We start from the raw sequence: 15,967 nt of genomic DNA, 5'->3' as shown, positions 1-15,967 counted from the left end.
TTTATGGTTAAAACCATGAAAGCAAGTTACAGGGTGGAGTGACGGAAAAGAGAGGAGAACTTGCTTACGGTTATTAGGTCAGACCTCTCTGAGGAGAGGATATCGAAGCCCAGCCCTAACCACCAAGCAGCAGCCAGCTCTGCAAACAGCAGAGGTCAGAGTATCCCTTCAGAAGTCACAGCACGGGCAAAGGCCCTGAAGGAAGATGGGCCCCGTAGGCTGAAGTAACCCAAAGTCCAGTGATGTAACTACGGGACACATTGCAGACAACGGCAGAATCCGTGTCATCGAGGCTTTAGTAAGAATGTTGGATTTTATTCTCAAGGTAAAAGAAAATCATTGAAGGTATTAAAAGGGAGAATGACATGACGAGATGGAGATCTTCTACTTTGTGGAGAAAGAGCTGTAAAGGGCAAGAACAGAAGCTAAAGTAGTGGTACAGACAAAAGAAAAAGAGAAACAGTGTGAACTTGGAAGTGGAAGGAAGGTCTGAGATACTCTGACAGTAGAACTGGTAAGATTTGCTCATAACGCAAGGGGGAGGGAGACAGTATGAGCAACTACATACATGATGCCATGGTGCCATTAACTACGGTGACAGATGAAGAAAACAAGTTGGTCGGGGTGGTGTCGGAAGGGTTAGCAGGGAATCAAGACCAATTCAGACATGGTATCTCTGAGATGCCCGCAGGACAGCCAAGAGGGTATGATGAGTAGGCAGCTGGATTTAGGTCAGAGGATGGAACTTAGGGGTGTATCAATCAGGTTCTTTAAACTGGCCTGGATGTCTATAAAATACAAACAAACGGGCTACCCTTCAGATACTTTGCATCAGAATGACCACGCGCACAAGCTCTTTTTTAACATGTTCAAGCGATTCTGACATCAAATGGAGTCTAAGAACCACTTATGTAAACAGATTTTAACGTTATACAGTTCATCACCTAAGGATATAGCTCTTTGGAGAAGAAAACAATAAGCAATAAGATAATGGTTTGACCAATAAATCAAAAGTTATCTAATGTCCTCCAGTCATACAGCATTATGGAGGTAATACGGTTCTAATTGGCCATTCTTTCAAAAAATGGCATTTACTAAAGGCCACTCTGAAGGTGAATAATTTACTTCATAAATATTTGCTTACAAAATACACATGAAATACCTCACAATGAGTAAATCAAGGTTCAGAAAGGTAGAGAGTCATACCCGAAGGACTTACAATCAATAAGAGACAAAATTCACAAATCAAGATAACACCAATTACAATCTGCTTTCCACAACACAAAAAAGCCACAAAGCTCATGACTACAAAGCTCACCATCTGTCACATGTCATGTGCAAAAATGATTACAGTTGACCCTTGAACAACACCTGCTTGAAGTACATGGGTCCACTGACATGCAGATAAATACAACACAGTACTATAAATGTAATTTCTCTCCTGATTTTAGCACTCTGTTCTCTAGCTTACCTTATTAATTATACCATATATATATATATATATATATATATATATATATACCTATATAATAATACATTATTATAACACAGCACATAATACAAATAACATACAAAATATGTTACTTGACTGTGTAACCAGTAAGGCTTAGGGTCAACGGTAGGCTGTTAGTAGTCAAGTCTTAGGGGGTGGGGGGAGTCAAAAGTTACACGTGGATTTTCAACTGAGTGAGGGTTGGTGCCCTTAACTCTCATGTTGTTCAAGGGCCAACTGTACAGCAAGAGAAAATGGGGTGAGTGCCTTAAGAGAAACAGAAGGGGCAGTGAAAGAAGGAAAAATTACTTCTCCATTTTCACTGCTTAAATGATTTATAACTGCAGAAACTATAAATTCTACATTTCAAAATATCCAAAAAAGCTAATAATAGCAAAAGTGTTTTACTTCTATACAAAAAGTCCTGAGACTCTACCTAATTTAACACACTACGTCTTCATAGACTTTGGGTCTTTCATTTAAAAAAACAAACAGGGGTACCTGGGTGGCTCAGCTGGTTGGGTACCTCCCTTCGGCTCACGTCCTGGGCTCCTGGGATCGTGCCCCAAGTAGGGTTCCCTGCAAAGCAGGAGGCCTGCTTCTCCCTTTCCCTCTGTGCTGCCTTACCCCAGCCCCCCGGGTTTATGCTCTCTCACACATATGCTCGCACTCTCTCTCTCTCAAATAAAGAAAGTCTTTAAAAATAAAAAATAATTAAAAATTAAAAAAGAAAAAACAAAAACTACCTAGACAGTGGCTATACAATGGCCAAATGTACAAATACCATATACAAAGCTATACAATGGCTACAAAAGCCCTTATAAATCCCAGCTCTTTATCTGCCTGACCCCTGGGGCTGACTGACCTCAGGTGTCCTCATCAGAAAAAGGAGAACACAGCGTTTGGGATACAGAACCTATTCACTTTCTAGGCACTATCCTTGATAATTATTATTGGAAGAACATACAAATAATAATCCATAACTGTCAGATTTTATTTTTACATGGAATGCTGGATTTTGCTTCAAGTGTATACGTTCAACCATCTGCCTTAATACAGCAGAACTAGTAATGTTTCTGAAAATGCTGACAAATTGGGATACCTGGGAGGCTTAGTCAGTTAAGCCTCTGCCTTGGGTCCAGGTCATGAACCAGGTCCTGGGATCAAGCCCCATGCCCAGCTCCCTGCTCAGGAGAAAGTATGCTTCTCAGTCTGTCCCTCCCCCTGCCTCACATGCACACTCTCTCTCTCTCTCTGATGAATAAATAAAATCTCAGATTAATAAATAAAATAAATGAAAATGTTGACAAATCATCTTTGCTGACTGCCCCTGACTAGAATCAGTCCTGACTATAAACTCAAGGTCACTCTGTACTTACCTTTTCACAACAGTTTTAATGCTTGTAAATTGTTCCTTACGCCCAAGCTAGATAGACTTCAAGTTCCTTGAAGGCAGCTGTGTCTTGTACACTTCTGATCATTCAATATCTGCGTGATTACTATGTGCCTGGCACTGATCTAGGTCCTGACAACACAGCAGTAAACAAAGTCAAGTCTCTGCCCTCCTTAAAGCTAATACTCCAATGAGATAGGAGATACTAACATGTATCAATTAGTGATAAGAGATATTAAAAAAAAAAAGGAGGGAAGGAAGGCTAGAAAATACTGTAGGAGCTGGAAGGTTGCTATGTTACATAGGGTTATCAGGGAGAGCTTCACATATAACTGAATTCTGAGTAAGTGGAGCAAGTCACACAGATATCTGGAGGGTAGGAGTCACGGGGGGTTGGGGGGAGGCAAGCTCAAAAGCCCTGAGGCAGGAACATTAGTTATTATGTGGGAAAAATTCTAAGAAGGCAAAGGGGTGGGGCATAATAGAGACACATGGGAGGGCAGGCTCTGAGAGCAGAAGAGTGCCATGATCTGATTCAGGTTTTAAAGAATTACTCAGGAAGCGCCTGGGTGGCCAGTGGGTTAAAGCCCCTGCCTTCAGCTCAGGTCATGATCCCAGGGTCCTGGGATGAGCCCCACATCGGGCTCTCTGCTCAGCAGGGAGCCTGCTTTCCTTCCTCTCTCTCTGTCTGCCTCTCTGCCTACTTGTGATCTGTCAAATAAATAAAATCTTTAAAAAAAAAAATAAAGAATCACTCAGATTTCTGTAACAAGAAGAGAGAATAAAGAATAAAAGCAGTGAACCTCATTAAAACCCTGCAATAATCCAGGGGAGCCATAATGGTAGCCTGAACCAAGTGAGTGATGACGATGATTTACTGGGCTTGAGTTACGTTTTGAAGAGAGAACCCACAAGATTTGATGAACCGGATGTGAAAAGAGAGAAAGATGAACCAAGGAGATATTTTAAAAGATTAGGAAAAAGCAGGCTTGCCATTAACAAGACAATAAAGTCAGTGAAGCAATTTTCCCAGAACCTAGAAAACTGCCCAGCACGCAATACACTCAAATGCTTGTGAATTATATTTAACTGAATAAACTCCCAAAATGAAAGGGTAAACTCAATGTATTGCTTTCTATTTGCTCTAATTTCCTTTAGTAATGTTTGCTAATTACACAAAGACTTAGCAGCTAACACAGTTAACATGCTTACAAGGAAACATTACACAGCACACAGCACACAGCAACACAGCAACTAATCCTTACATCTCAAGTACCAGTTTCAGTTTTAAATTTACAATTCTCCTGGATAGAAGAGAAATCTGCTATGAAAGCTCTGTGACAGCCTGAGGATTCTTACACCCGAAGTAATTAACCTGTTCCTTAATGATGTCATATTCCTGGAAGGTAGAGCTGCGCAAACAGAACCCCCTAAGCCAGAATTAATTGAAAATTATAACACTTCATGATCATGATAAATTTTCAGAATGGGACAAGACTGAACAAGTCCCCTAAAAAAATAAGTCATCAGTCATCAGCATTTTTTAATCCTTTTTTTTTTTACCTCCCGCGTAAGTCCCTTCAAAACAAGTTTAATGAAAAACTAAAATCTGCCTGAGAATGTGAAATTTCGCACATCTTCCCCCAAGCTGGCACTTTTCCTGCCAATCAGTGAAAAGGAGCTTCACTTAGGGAAGAACTGGGTATCCTCTCTTTAGCACTTCTTAGGCATACTCCCAGACTTTCTAATCCAGCAGCCGTACTATATAGCTCCAGGAAGAGCCACGAAGTTAACAGACAGATACTAAAAGGAATTCTAAAATACAAAGTTTTCACCCTGTCCTGCCTTCCGGTTACTTTAAAAACTTAACTGAACCTTAAAAAAAAAAAATAAATAACTGAAGTTTAAGTATCATTTCTCTTCCAAGAGTTGCCCTCATGCCCCACCCTAACCTAATGTGTTAAAAAAAAAAAGAAATGCGCGTACAACTTCCAGCGAAAATACGCGTAACAACCTAGACCATTCTGAGAAGCTGATCGCACGGACTTCAGCAACAGGCAGTACTTCCTTTTTCCTATCAGTAAACGGCCTTGAACGAATCCAAACAAATCTGAAATGCCAGCCAGATTCCCCGTATCTCCCCCGCTCCCTCCCCCCACCCCTACCAAAGCTGGCCTGGAAACACAGCAGCCAGTGACCACAGAGCTGGACAGAAAAGAACCCGTGGTAAGCAAAAACAACGATTTTTAGAGGCAGGGAGGTTAGGAGCCGGGTTGTGCACCACGATCCACTCTCGAGTCCGAGCCGGCCGCCCCACAATCACGTTCCCAGCAGAGCCGCGCGCGTTCTCCTCCCGCTCCGAGGGCCCCCGCACGCGGATTAGAGGCGAGGTGGAGAGGAGAGGGAACCGCCGCGGGTGAAGGGAGTGCCCAAGGGGTGCCCGGGCGCCCGGGGAACGGAGCGCAAATAAGCACGCGTGCCAAGGATGAATGCGGCGTCCCTCAGGAGCAGAGTGCTCAGCGCCTGCCACAAAACGTGGAGGGCAGGGAGCCCTAATTGGGTTTCCCTCCCGGGGGGACAGGCTGGAGGGGCTACAGGTTCAGGACCCCCTAAGGCCGGGCCCAGAAGGCTACTATTTCCCCGTAAAAGGGTGGGGCACACGGGGGAGCCAGGTGGGGGCGGCTGCTGCTGCTGCTTCGTCCCTCCTGTCATCACCGCCATAGGGGACACCGTAAAGAGGAGACAGTGGGGACTCGGTGGGGGAGGGGAGCACCACAGCCAGTGGGGCGGCGGGCCCCGAGGGGGCGGCGGGCGCGCGCCGGGGAGAGGAGAGGGCGCGACCCCGGCCGGGAGCCCGGGAGGCGCGAGCACCCGCCGGACTCTGGAACGCCGGCGCTTCCCGGTCCCCGACGAGGGGAAGCGAGAAGGGGCCACCCTCCTTCCCGCCCCCACACTCACCATGTAGAGGGTGAAGGGCAGGCCGAGCAGAAAGAGCCACAGGTAGAGGTGCAGCGCGTTCACGAAGGTGGCCTGGTGCGGGTCGTAGTACCAGCCCCCGCTGAGCGCGGCCCACACCCCCTGCCGGAGGATCTGCAGCGTCTGCGACCCCATCCCCACCCGGCGCCGCCGCCGCCGCCGCCGCCGCCGTCCCCGCCCCGGCCCCAGCTCGGCCTCGGTCGCCGGAGCCCGCAGCTGCCCCGTCTATCCCCCTCCGGAGCTCCGGGAGAGCGGGCCGGCGCTCCGGCGGTCGCTAGGGCTGCTGCAGGAGGAGGAGGAGGCAGCTAACGAGGAGGAGGAGGAGGAGACCGAGGAGGCGGCGAGCGGCGGGGCGGAGGAGAGCGGAGAAGAGGAGGAGACCAGCCTCCACAGCGCCGCCGCCATCTTGTCTCCTAACACCCGGAGCCAGAGGCAGGCCCCCGCGCCCGCGGCCCGCCCGCGCCGCCGCCGCCGTCGCCGCGACCCCCGCCGGCCACCAGCCTCGGACCCGGCGGACAGGGAGGCCCGGCGCCCGGGAGGGACCCGGAGCAAGCCGCGCCCCCTCCAGCCCCTCCTCTCCTCTCCCTCCGCCCCCCGGGCCGGCTCCCCGCGGGTGCGCGCCGCGCCTCGGCCACCGCGGGCGCCTCCTGCCGGCGCCCGGGAGAAGCGCGCGCGGACGCCGACGGGGCCCCGGGGGCGGGCTCTGGGACACCCCTTTCTGCGCGGGGAGAACCACCCTGCCAGGTGCGTGGACCGGTACCCAACGCGAGCCTTCACTCTCCCAAACCCTGTCTCTAGAACCTCGTCAGCATCCTGGCCGACGTTTGATGATGTTTATGGAACACCTGGAACAGTGAGGCTAGTATCTGCGATGCTTATTAAAGGCCCGGGAGAATTCTATGCAGCTGGTGACTAATGAAAAGTCACAAATGCGCCCCCGATGTGAGCAAGAACTGTGTTGGCCCTTGGCGCGAGCTGGAGGCCCTCGGGTGAGAAAAATAGCCACGCCAGGGTTGGAGGGATTTACTACTTCCAAAGGCAGATAAATTAATAGAAATTTCAAGCGATGGAACAGGATGGGGTAGACAGATTTATCACTGTACACGGTGATTTTATATTTTAACGTGCCGTAACGTAGCCATTTTTATAAGTGGACCAATCTAAACAGCGTTGAAAGATTAACTGTGACTCCACCCCAAGTCACGACAGGGTCTCGCAGTTCTCTTTTTTACCGCTCTACACTGGGAATCATTTCTGGCTCTTTGTAATGTTTATAAGGCATGTCTGATCTCATTGAATGAATTTTTCCCCCTAAGTATGAGTTTATTATAGCAATAAAAGTATTCGATATTCCTGGGTTAAAACTGCTGTAATTAATAAAAAAGCAAGAAAGCCAAAAAACTGGTGCTGTTTTAAGAAGAGTATTGAAAAACCATTGTAATACCTCCTGGTGTCATCCCACTCTAGAGTTCAAACATTTTCCTACCCATTTCATTTGACCTGCACAGCGCTCAGGTCGCGGCAGCATAGAGGCTATTATTTTATGGGCGAGGAAGCCGACGTGCAAAGAAAGTAAGTGATTGCCCACGTTCTCCTCCGTAATCGTGGCTGAGAAGACCTCCGCAGCCATCAGTCGTTCTAACTGCACCGACAGGAATTAGAAGCTTATTTCTCGGCACCCTCCACCTTATCCGTTCAGACAAGAATTTGGAACTGATCAACACTGCCCCGCAGCTTTTGGTTACCTGTGGCCCGTTTAAACGTTATGACCAGTCATTCTCCCCAGTATAATCCCAGGAGCAATTGTGTCAACATCGTCTGAGAACACTGTCAGAAATGCAAATTCTCAGGCAACACTCCAGAGAAGCTCGGGTGTGGGACCCAGCAATCTGTTTTAACAAGCCCTTCGAAATACTCCAGTGTGCAGGAAAGGTTGAAACTACCATTGCAGGACACTAACCCCAGCCTTGATTACTTTATTTTCTTATAACCACAAAGCCATCAAGTTCCGAGCACCTTCACATTGTGAGACATGAATGAACACTGGCCAAAATATACTTTAAAATATATGAGTATACCTGAAAGCACGATCGAGTTTAAATAAGGCAATTTTACAATTGAAATAAAGGCCTTGAGCCTTGGACTTAAATACAAAGTATCGTCAAGTGTTCATTTGTTTCTCCTAGAAGAGACAGGAAAGCTCTCTGAGCCGGTTTTGGAAGTGATCCCAAGCTCTTCCAACACAAACAAAGATGTAAACAAGGATAAAATTCCAATACCACTTCAGTTTCCACACCAGCAAATATCTGCTTTAGTTTAATGTAAAAGGATTAACTGTAATAAGGGTGAGGTCGATTGGAAGAAGTGGAGACCAGACCTCGATACATCATGGATCGGAGGCAGACTCAGCTAGCATGATGAGCAAGCGGCCAGAAGACAGTATCTGGAGGGTGTGGAATAATGGGCTGTAGCCAGGAAGGCAGCCAGCAGGAGGCTGGTTCAACACAGAGAATGCAAGTGTTGTAAGTCAGTGGGCAGCTGGAGCACAACCTCGGACAGTCCAGCAGCAGACAAAAATTGGGAAATCCTGGCAAGAATTAAGAAAATGTGCTGCTTATAGCAAAGCCCCAGCTTCAGTGCTTTCTTCAAGGTCTGAATTCCTCTCCCTATAAAGGACTGATGAAAGAATCCAGGTCCTTGAGGTCAAGTGCTGGGCAAGTTTGCAGGGTAAGGACTTGGGTTCAGGGCTACTAGACAAGTATCCAAAGGCCAGATTTGACAGAGGGAGACTTAGAAGCAAAGAAAGAACTTGATGCCTAGAACTGAGACCAAATTTCACATTGATGGCAGTTGCCTTGTGTTGAGATCCCAGAGATTTAATACAGAACTCAAAGTCTATTATGGGTTGGGAGAGATCCAGGAGCCTAGAGATGAGAGTCTAGTGACTGGCCACTGGATAAAGGAGGTTAGCAGAATAAGCAGGCCCAGAAGGTAAAAAAAAAAAAAAAAAAAAAAGGCAGCTATAGACTACATTTTTCAGCTCTGGACTGGTAAATGCATTTTTTTAAAATGCTAATTAACTTAGTTAGCAATTGAAAGAATTCAACAGAATGGAGGAACTTTTTGAAAGACTGTCTTTGGAGTGGGGGTCACAGGGGAGAACCCTATAATTCTTTTTATCTGTATCTTTCAAAATGTTTATGAATGCTGCCACAATAGGATTTCTATTATATGGACAGGAAGCCAAGGCACAGAGAGGTTAAATGGTTTGCCCAAGGTAATATAGCTCAAAATGTAAGAGCAGTGTAAAAACTAAGGAATCTAATTTGCTAAGTGTTAGTCCTCTGAGCCCTGCATAAAAGCTATTAATAATGTCACACTTAGCATGTCAAAGTTAGCAGCAATGACATACTACCAAACCACCACCTGACATTTGCTCATCTTTCAGCTAATTCTATTAAAATTATACTTCCTGACTGCTTCATGGGCCCTTTGAGGACTGGGAATACTCTGAGAGCAAGTACTCCCCTCGTGCCTGAAAGGAACAAAGCTGAATGTTCAAAGCCTTCCTTTAAAAAGAGAAAGAGAGAGAGAGAGAGATTGATTTATTGATTGATTGATTTGAAAGAGAGAGTGAGAGGAAAGGAAGAGAGCATGAACGGGGAGGGGCAAAGACAGAGGGAGAAGCAGACTCCCCACTGAGCTGGGATCATGACCTGAGCCTAAGGCATGATGCTTAACCAACAGAGGCACCCAGGTGCCCCTGTGCAAAGCTTTTTAATAACCCCCAACCCAGCCCCCCCTTGGAGCAAAGGTGAACCAACTGTAGCCCTGGTCAGTTATACAGCAACAACTATGTACTTTGGACGTTACAGCCCACATGTCCTGCCAACAACCTAAATGTAGCAGGTACCCATGTTTTTCAATCCCAACCAGCCCTTCTTATTTATTTCTCTTAGTGAAACCAATATTTTCCATCTAGCTCAGACTTTAAAGTTCGTATACCCTCCCCCCTTGGTCTAGTCACTTGCAGCCTTTGTCCTGCATAATCTTGCCTTTGGTGGAGATTTGGTGGATTCCTCATCCACCAAATAGCCTTGATTGCCTCCCTTCAAAAACCATTCTACATTCCACCAACAAATTAATCCCTCTAATCCACTTTTTCTGTGCCCCTCCTTTTCTCAGAAGCTTTCCATTCCCTTCTGGAGCCGATATTCGGAATCACTCTATCTTCTCTAACTCAACTCCCACTACTCCCAAGCATAAACCATTTTGACTGGCAAATATCAGCATACCCACTTATTTTATTTTATTTATTTACCAGCCCATCCACTTATTAATCTCTCCCTCTATGCTCCTACTGATACCATTTGCCTTATCTAGAAAAACTTACTCCTTCATCTGCCTACTAAAATCTGTTAAGAATACTTCAAATCCATTCATCTATTTCCTGAATGGCCTAAAGCACTCATATGTTCCATTCATTTAGCACTTAAATGTGTGCTACTTTGTATCCCTCCAACCAAACTGCACATTCCTTGAGGGCAAGGCACTTCGCAGCCTGTCCCACAATGCCTAGCAGAAGGCTGTTCAGGTCCACGGACACTCAGTCCATGTAAGCAGAAAAAATAAAGCATTACAGAAAGCAGCGACTTTTCAATTAAAGATTTTATCTGTTTCAGCTTTCACTTGGTAAGTCTTCAACGTTTGAAAACATTATCAGCTTGGAAGAAATGTGGAATAGAGATGAGGATCCTTTGGAAGAGAAGGGAAGTGCCCTAGAGTCCTTCCCTAATTCTCTTGTTGGTTATTTGCTATTTACCACTTTCTATCCCATCAGAAAAGTAATGTCGAAGCGGGGAAGGGGAGCTTCCCAAATCTTACATTACATAATTATAAAATACCAATATCTGGATATGGAGCTCAATAAGCTCATTCTTTTGGGAAATCTCAATTCAATCTACTGTTTTGTTTTGTTTTACTTTTTTTTTTTTTACATTTTTGTTTATTCATTTACTTAAGTAAAATCTCTACGCCCAACATGGGGCTCGAACTCACCACCCTGAGATCAAGAGTTGCATGATCTTTAGTCAGAGCCAGCCAGATGCTCCCCTATTATGGTTTCCAAATGCCAATTCTACATGAGGACTACTTTAGAAAATGTTCTAACTGTCAGTAAGGAGTTCAGTAATTCTTGCTATGGTTTTAGGTCATCTTAAGAGTATCTTCTGTTATATCTCAAAATCCCAATTCACTTTTCTTAAACTCACGCCCAAAACTTTTGGGACAGGGCAGTGAAAGGAAAGAGGAAGTGTATAAGATATTGTAAAACTCCCCCAATGCTGGGAATCCCTGAATTAGAAACAGTATGCACATGTATTACTTCCCATATTTTCCCATGAAAGGATTCTTCTATGTCAGTGGATGGCTGATGTGTTTAGCTGTACCATATTAAAGAACTGGCTTACCTTTCTGTTTCAGCCAAGGCAACGTTATTCTGGCAGGACCTATTGGGCCAACTGATCTAGCTGGGGGATTCTGTGAGGAGCTCCCCTGGTTAGTAACTTCTGGTGTCCTCTAGAGCACCTGCCTGTCCTCTAGAGCATAGCAGAAATGAGAGTTGTCGCCTCTGGAAGCTAGGTGTCTGGTCCTTCTGGAAAGGAGCACCAAGAACATTCCTTGATGGGAAGTGGTATCTGGAAGTAGAATATCATGAGGTGTGGAATCAACCAGTGTTTCTGTCCAGAGGTTTTTTTGTTTGTTTTTAAATTTATTTATTTAGCAAAAAGAGAGAGAGGGAGAGAGAGTGGGGGAGAGCAAGCACAAGCATGGGGAATGGCAGGCAGGAGAGAAGCAAGCTCCCTGCTCAGCAGGGAGCCCGATGCTGGGCTCCATCCCAGGACACTAGGATCATGACCTGAGCTGAAGGCAGACACTTAATGACTGAGCTACCCAAATGCCCCTAAGAGTTTTTTACTTTCTAAGTCTGTCGTAGTCCCAACTCAAGAAATCCAAGCAGAATTGAAGAATCCTGGGGAATTCTATGTTGTGGACTCATTGCATTTAATTTGGATTACTTCATTCATTCATTCATTCATTCATTAATTTAAGGGGGCCCCCTGCCCAATGTGGGGCTTGAACTCATGACCCTGAGATCAAGAGTCACATGTTCTACCAACTGAGCCAGCCAGATGCCCCTCAACTGCTTTGTCTAATGGCAAAGATCAACAATGATGTAATAAAAAGATCTTTCCCTTGGAGATTTTTCACAGCTTTCTTTATGGAAAACTTGACAGCATGCGAGACTGTGTTTCTTAGGAGTTTTGTTTATTCCTTTGGTTTGGTTTTTATTTTTATTTTTGTTTTTGCTTTGCCTATTGCACCGGGACTCAGCAGCTGTTAATATACATAACCATTTCCTAACTGTGCACAAATAGTATACTTTGTATATATGTCCCAGGGCAGTGATATCTTCAGGATAAAATCTCCCAAATAAATCAATAGAGATCATGATGCAAAGTTAAAGCTCCCAGTCCGTCCAGTTTTCTTCCTTCTCCTTCTCAGTATTTCCATCTTTGAAACACCTTATGCTCTCACATCCTGTGACAAGTGTTTTTCAATGTGTAGTCCATGAATCCCTCCCCTCATCACAGTCTATTAAGAATGTAGAACTCCGGGGCGCCTGGGTGGCTCAGTGGGTTAAGGCCTCTGCCTCTGGCTCGGGTCATGATCTCAGGGTCCTGGGATCGAGCCCCGCATCGGGCTCTCTGCTCAGCGGGGAGCCTGCTTCCCTCTCTCTCTGCCTGCCTCTCCACCTACTTGTGATCTCTCTCTCTGTCAAATGAATAAATAAAATCTTTAAAAAAAAAAAAAAAGAATGTAGAACTTCAAATTCTGGCACATCTATACACAGGGTACTGGAAAACTCCTCCATGGTTGGCAATCCCTGAAATAGAGAATTAATATAAGCATCTTTTGTCTTCCATCTTTCGCTGTTAAAAGATGGAATTCCAAGCAGCCAATGGAACACTGAAAAAACCTTTTTTTTTAAAAAAAGGTTTATTTATTTAAATAATCTCTACTCCCGTGTGGGACTCGAACCCACAGCTGAAAGATCAAGAGTCACACGCCCCACCAACTGAGCCGGCCAAGCACCCCTACACTGACTGAGCTTTCAACAGCTGATATGGATTGATCTTTAAGATATGTGGCTAAGTGTGGGGAGGGAAGCGTAGGACGGTATGTATAATATGCTGTTGTTTGCATAAAGAAAAAAAGGCATATTTTGTATGGGATTAAGTATTGAATGTCCCTAACAGAACATCTGAGACAACAGCAGCAGGAGTTGCCACAGGGATGAGAGAAAGACTTACTTTTTGTTGTGTATCTTTTGTACTTATGAGTTTTATGTCACGTTCATGTGACCCAATTTTAAAAAGGTAATTAATAAGTTGGAAAATAATGCAGATCCCTAGGTTCTGCTTAAGCCTTAGTAAATTGAAATCTCTCACACGGGGCCAAGAGATCTACATTTTTAAGCACCCTATTCCGTAAACCAGGATTGAGAACCACTGTCCCCAACCTTTCTTTCTTTCTTTTTTTTTTTTTAATTCCTTCTTTTCTTTCTCTTGACCCCTCTACCACCACCACCACCTCTCCTGTCCTCACTTTCTTATCCAGTGTAGGTCTCAGGGTTTCACAATTCAATCATTCCAAGACTAGTGCTTTTTTCCCTCCTTCCCCTCCCCTCCTTGCCATCCACTAAAACCACAAATCAGGATGGATCTGCCTTTTCGACCTTCAGCACACAGGTTAACTTCCCAGGTTCTAATCTCAGCTTCGACCTGGATTCTCCCTGACAATTCTTTGGTTCTTACTCAGTAACTCGTAATGTCTTTTAAAAGATCACCAATGTTCGCAAAACGTATATACTCCTCTCCCTCCCATAGCACAAAGAAAATAGAGGATATCAGACTGGCATCTCTCAGTTCCCTGCCTTCCTACTTCTATATCTATGGACGCATCCATCCTTTCTTCTCTCTCTTTTTCTTTTCTACCTGCAGTCTCTGGACCCTTCTCCTGTAATCTCTGAACCATATGCAATCTGTTAACCTTGGCTCCTTGGGCACCAAAAGCATTCTCTTTCTACTGATTCTTTCCTGCAGCCTACAGACAAGCACTCTCCTCCGCAAGCCTTCTGTGTGCTCCAGTTCCCATCCTCTTCTCTCCTTTCCAGCCGAGTTTCTTAGGAGTGGAGCCATGGAGGGCGCCTGGGTGGCTCGGTCGGTTAAGCATCTGACTCTCGACTTCAGCTCAGGTCATGATTTCAGGGGTGAGCTCAAGCCCTGTGTGGGGCTCTGTGCTCAGCCAGGAGTCTGCTTCTCTCTCTCTCCCTCTCCGCCCCCCTGCTCCGGCATGCTCTCTCAAATAAATAAATAAATCCAAAAAAGGAAGGAAGCAAAGAAGGGAGGAAGACTCTTCACCTGCCTTGAACTTAACTCTGGCCACTGCTCTGGCCCAAGTCACCAGGGGTTTCCTAGTTGCCAAGTCCAGCAGGCACTTCTCAGTCCCTGCCTTCTTTGACCATTTTGCTCCTGGAGTGATCGAGCCCCGCATCGGGCTGTCTGCTCACTCTTTCTTCCGGCTTCCTCTCACCTCCTTCCCTGATTATCCTAGACTTGGTCTCCTTTATGGAGTCCTCCTCTTCTGCTCCTCAAAGGTTGTCAGTCGATTAAGAAGGGAAAAAAACTTCCTTTGTCCACGTCCAAGAGATGCTAATGCCCCCACCCAGCCTGAGTCCTGTAGTGACCCTCAGCCTGTGGGAAGTACCAGAAAGTGAAAACAAAGTCCAATGAGCAGAGATTAGAAACATCCCACCTCAAAAGTGTTTGTGAAAATTAGTGTCTCAAGAGCAGAAGACCGAGCTCTGCGGTATTACAGCTATGCTCTAAATTTGCTTTGCGAGTTTTGCTGGCTTTAAATCCCTTCTTACTCCTAATAGCCTCAGGTTACTATGAGTTCTTAAACCTCCTAATCTCTAATTTATGAAGAGCTTTTTTATAAGCGTTTATTTATTTAGCCTTCAGGCTTGTATTTTGAAAACCTCACAATAACTTATTGGGATTTGCTTGGCCCAGCCTCTCTACCAATCTGCTTCCAAGAGGCCTTTTTGGCTGGTATTTAGCTTTTCATCATTAAAAAAAAAATTACATTTTTTTTAAATCATAGAAATTATAGAAACAGGAGCTAAAACTTAACCCATCAGGCCCCCTACTCAGTCACAACCACTGAAAATGTTGGTGTCCTTCTCCGCCTCTCCACTCTGTCCCCCCCCCCATCTACTTCTGTACCATAATCTAATCGGAGTCCAGAGCCTGATTGGGAAAGTTTTTATGTCAACACATGCCATGTGCCTTGGCAGTCTGCTAAGTCTGAGAAACTTCAGGAGGCATTTTTTCCTTCTGACTTACCCATGTGTTTCTCTCAGATTCTTGGAAACATTCCTCTGTGCGACATGGGTATTAGCCTACAGTCTCAAGTAACAGAAAATTCTATTCAAACTCACATAAACAATAAGGAAAAGTATTGCTTCATAAAACTACAAGTCCAGAGGGTAGGGTGGCTTCAAGGGCAGTTTCATTTAGTGGCTCTGGATCTATTTCTCCGCGGTACCCTGAGATGACCTCCTTCATGGGATGGCTTTCTCCTCGGGATGCTCCCTTCATGGGGGCAAAATGGTTGTACAAGTTACTGGTTTCACATAGAAATGCCATCCGTCTGGGTACAGTTCACCTAAAAGCAAGGAAACTTCTTTCCCAAGAGCCTCTAGCATCCTTGAGTCAAGCCCTGTTCTCGGGACAATGCCGCGCACCACCTTTAGCCAGAGGTCCTGAACCAGTTACTGGCCCTGGGAACGGAGCTGCCTTTAGACGAGCCAGTCCCCGATGTGGGCTGAGACACAAGGGGCTCTTGTTGAGACTGGTAGATCCTCAAATAAAACCCGGATTACGTTAAGAACCAGAAACAATGAATGCAGACTAAACAGACAGACAACCACACACGCGTTTACAAACTTGGCCATTTAATTCATTACTTAATGTATGAAT

The 15,967-nt window shown here is 45.4% G+C and overlaps 1 protein-coding gene across 4 annotated transcripts in view; it reads right to left on the bottom strand.

The window, feature by feature from the left end:
• The window catches only part of PCNX1 (pecanex 1), a 159,265-nt gene extending 153,269 nt beyond the window's left edge, over positions 1–5,996 (bottom strand). For all 4 annotated transcript variants that reach the window (XM_044230297.1, XM_044230298.1, XM_044230299.1 and 1 more), the window contains exon 1: positions 5,844–5,996. In XM_044230297.1, the coding sequence (XP_044086232.1) occupies positions 5,844–5,996 (153 nt within the window). The remainder of the gene's footprint in view (positions 1–5,843) is intronic.
• Between the last annotated feature and the right edge of the window lie 9,971 nt (positions 5,997–15,967).

This window comes from Neovison vison, chromosome 13 (assembly GCF_020171115.1).
Source record: "Neovison vison isolate M4711 chromosome 13, ASM_NN_V1, whole genome shotgun sequence".
Lineage (NCBI taxonomy): Eukaryota > Metazoa > Chordata > Mammalia > Carnivora > Mustelidae > Neogale > Neogale vison.
This window is presented reverse-complemented; position numbering and strand designations above follow the sequence as displayed.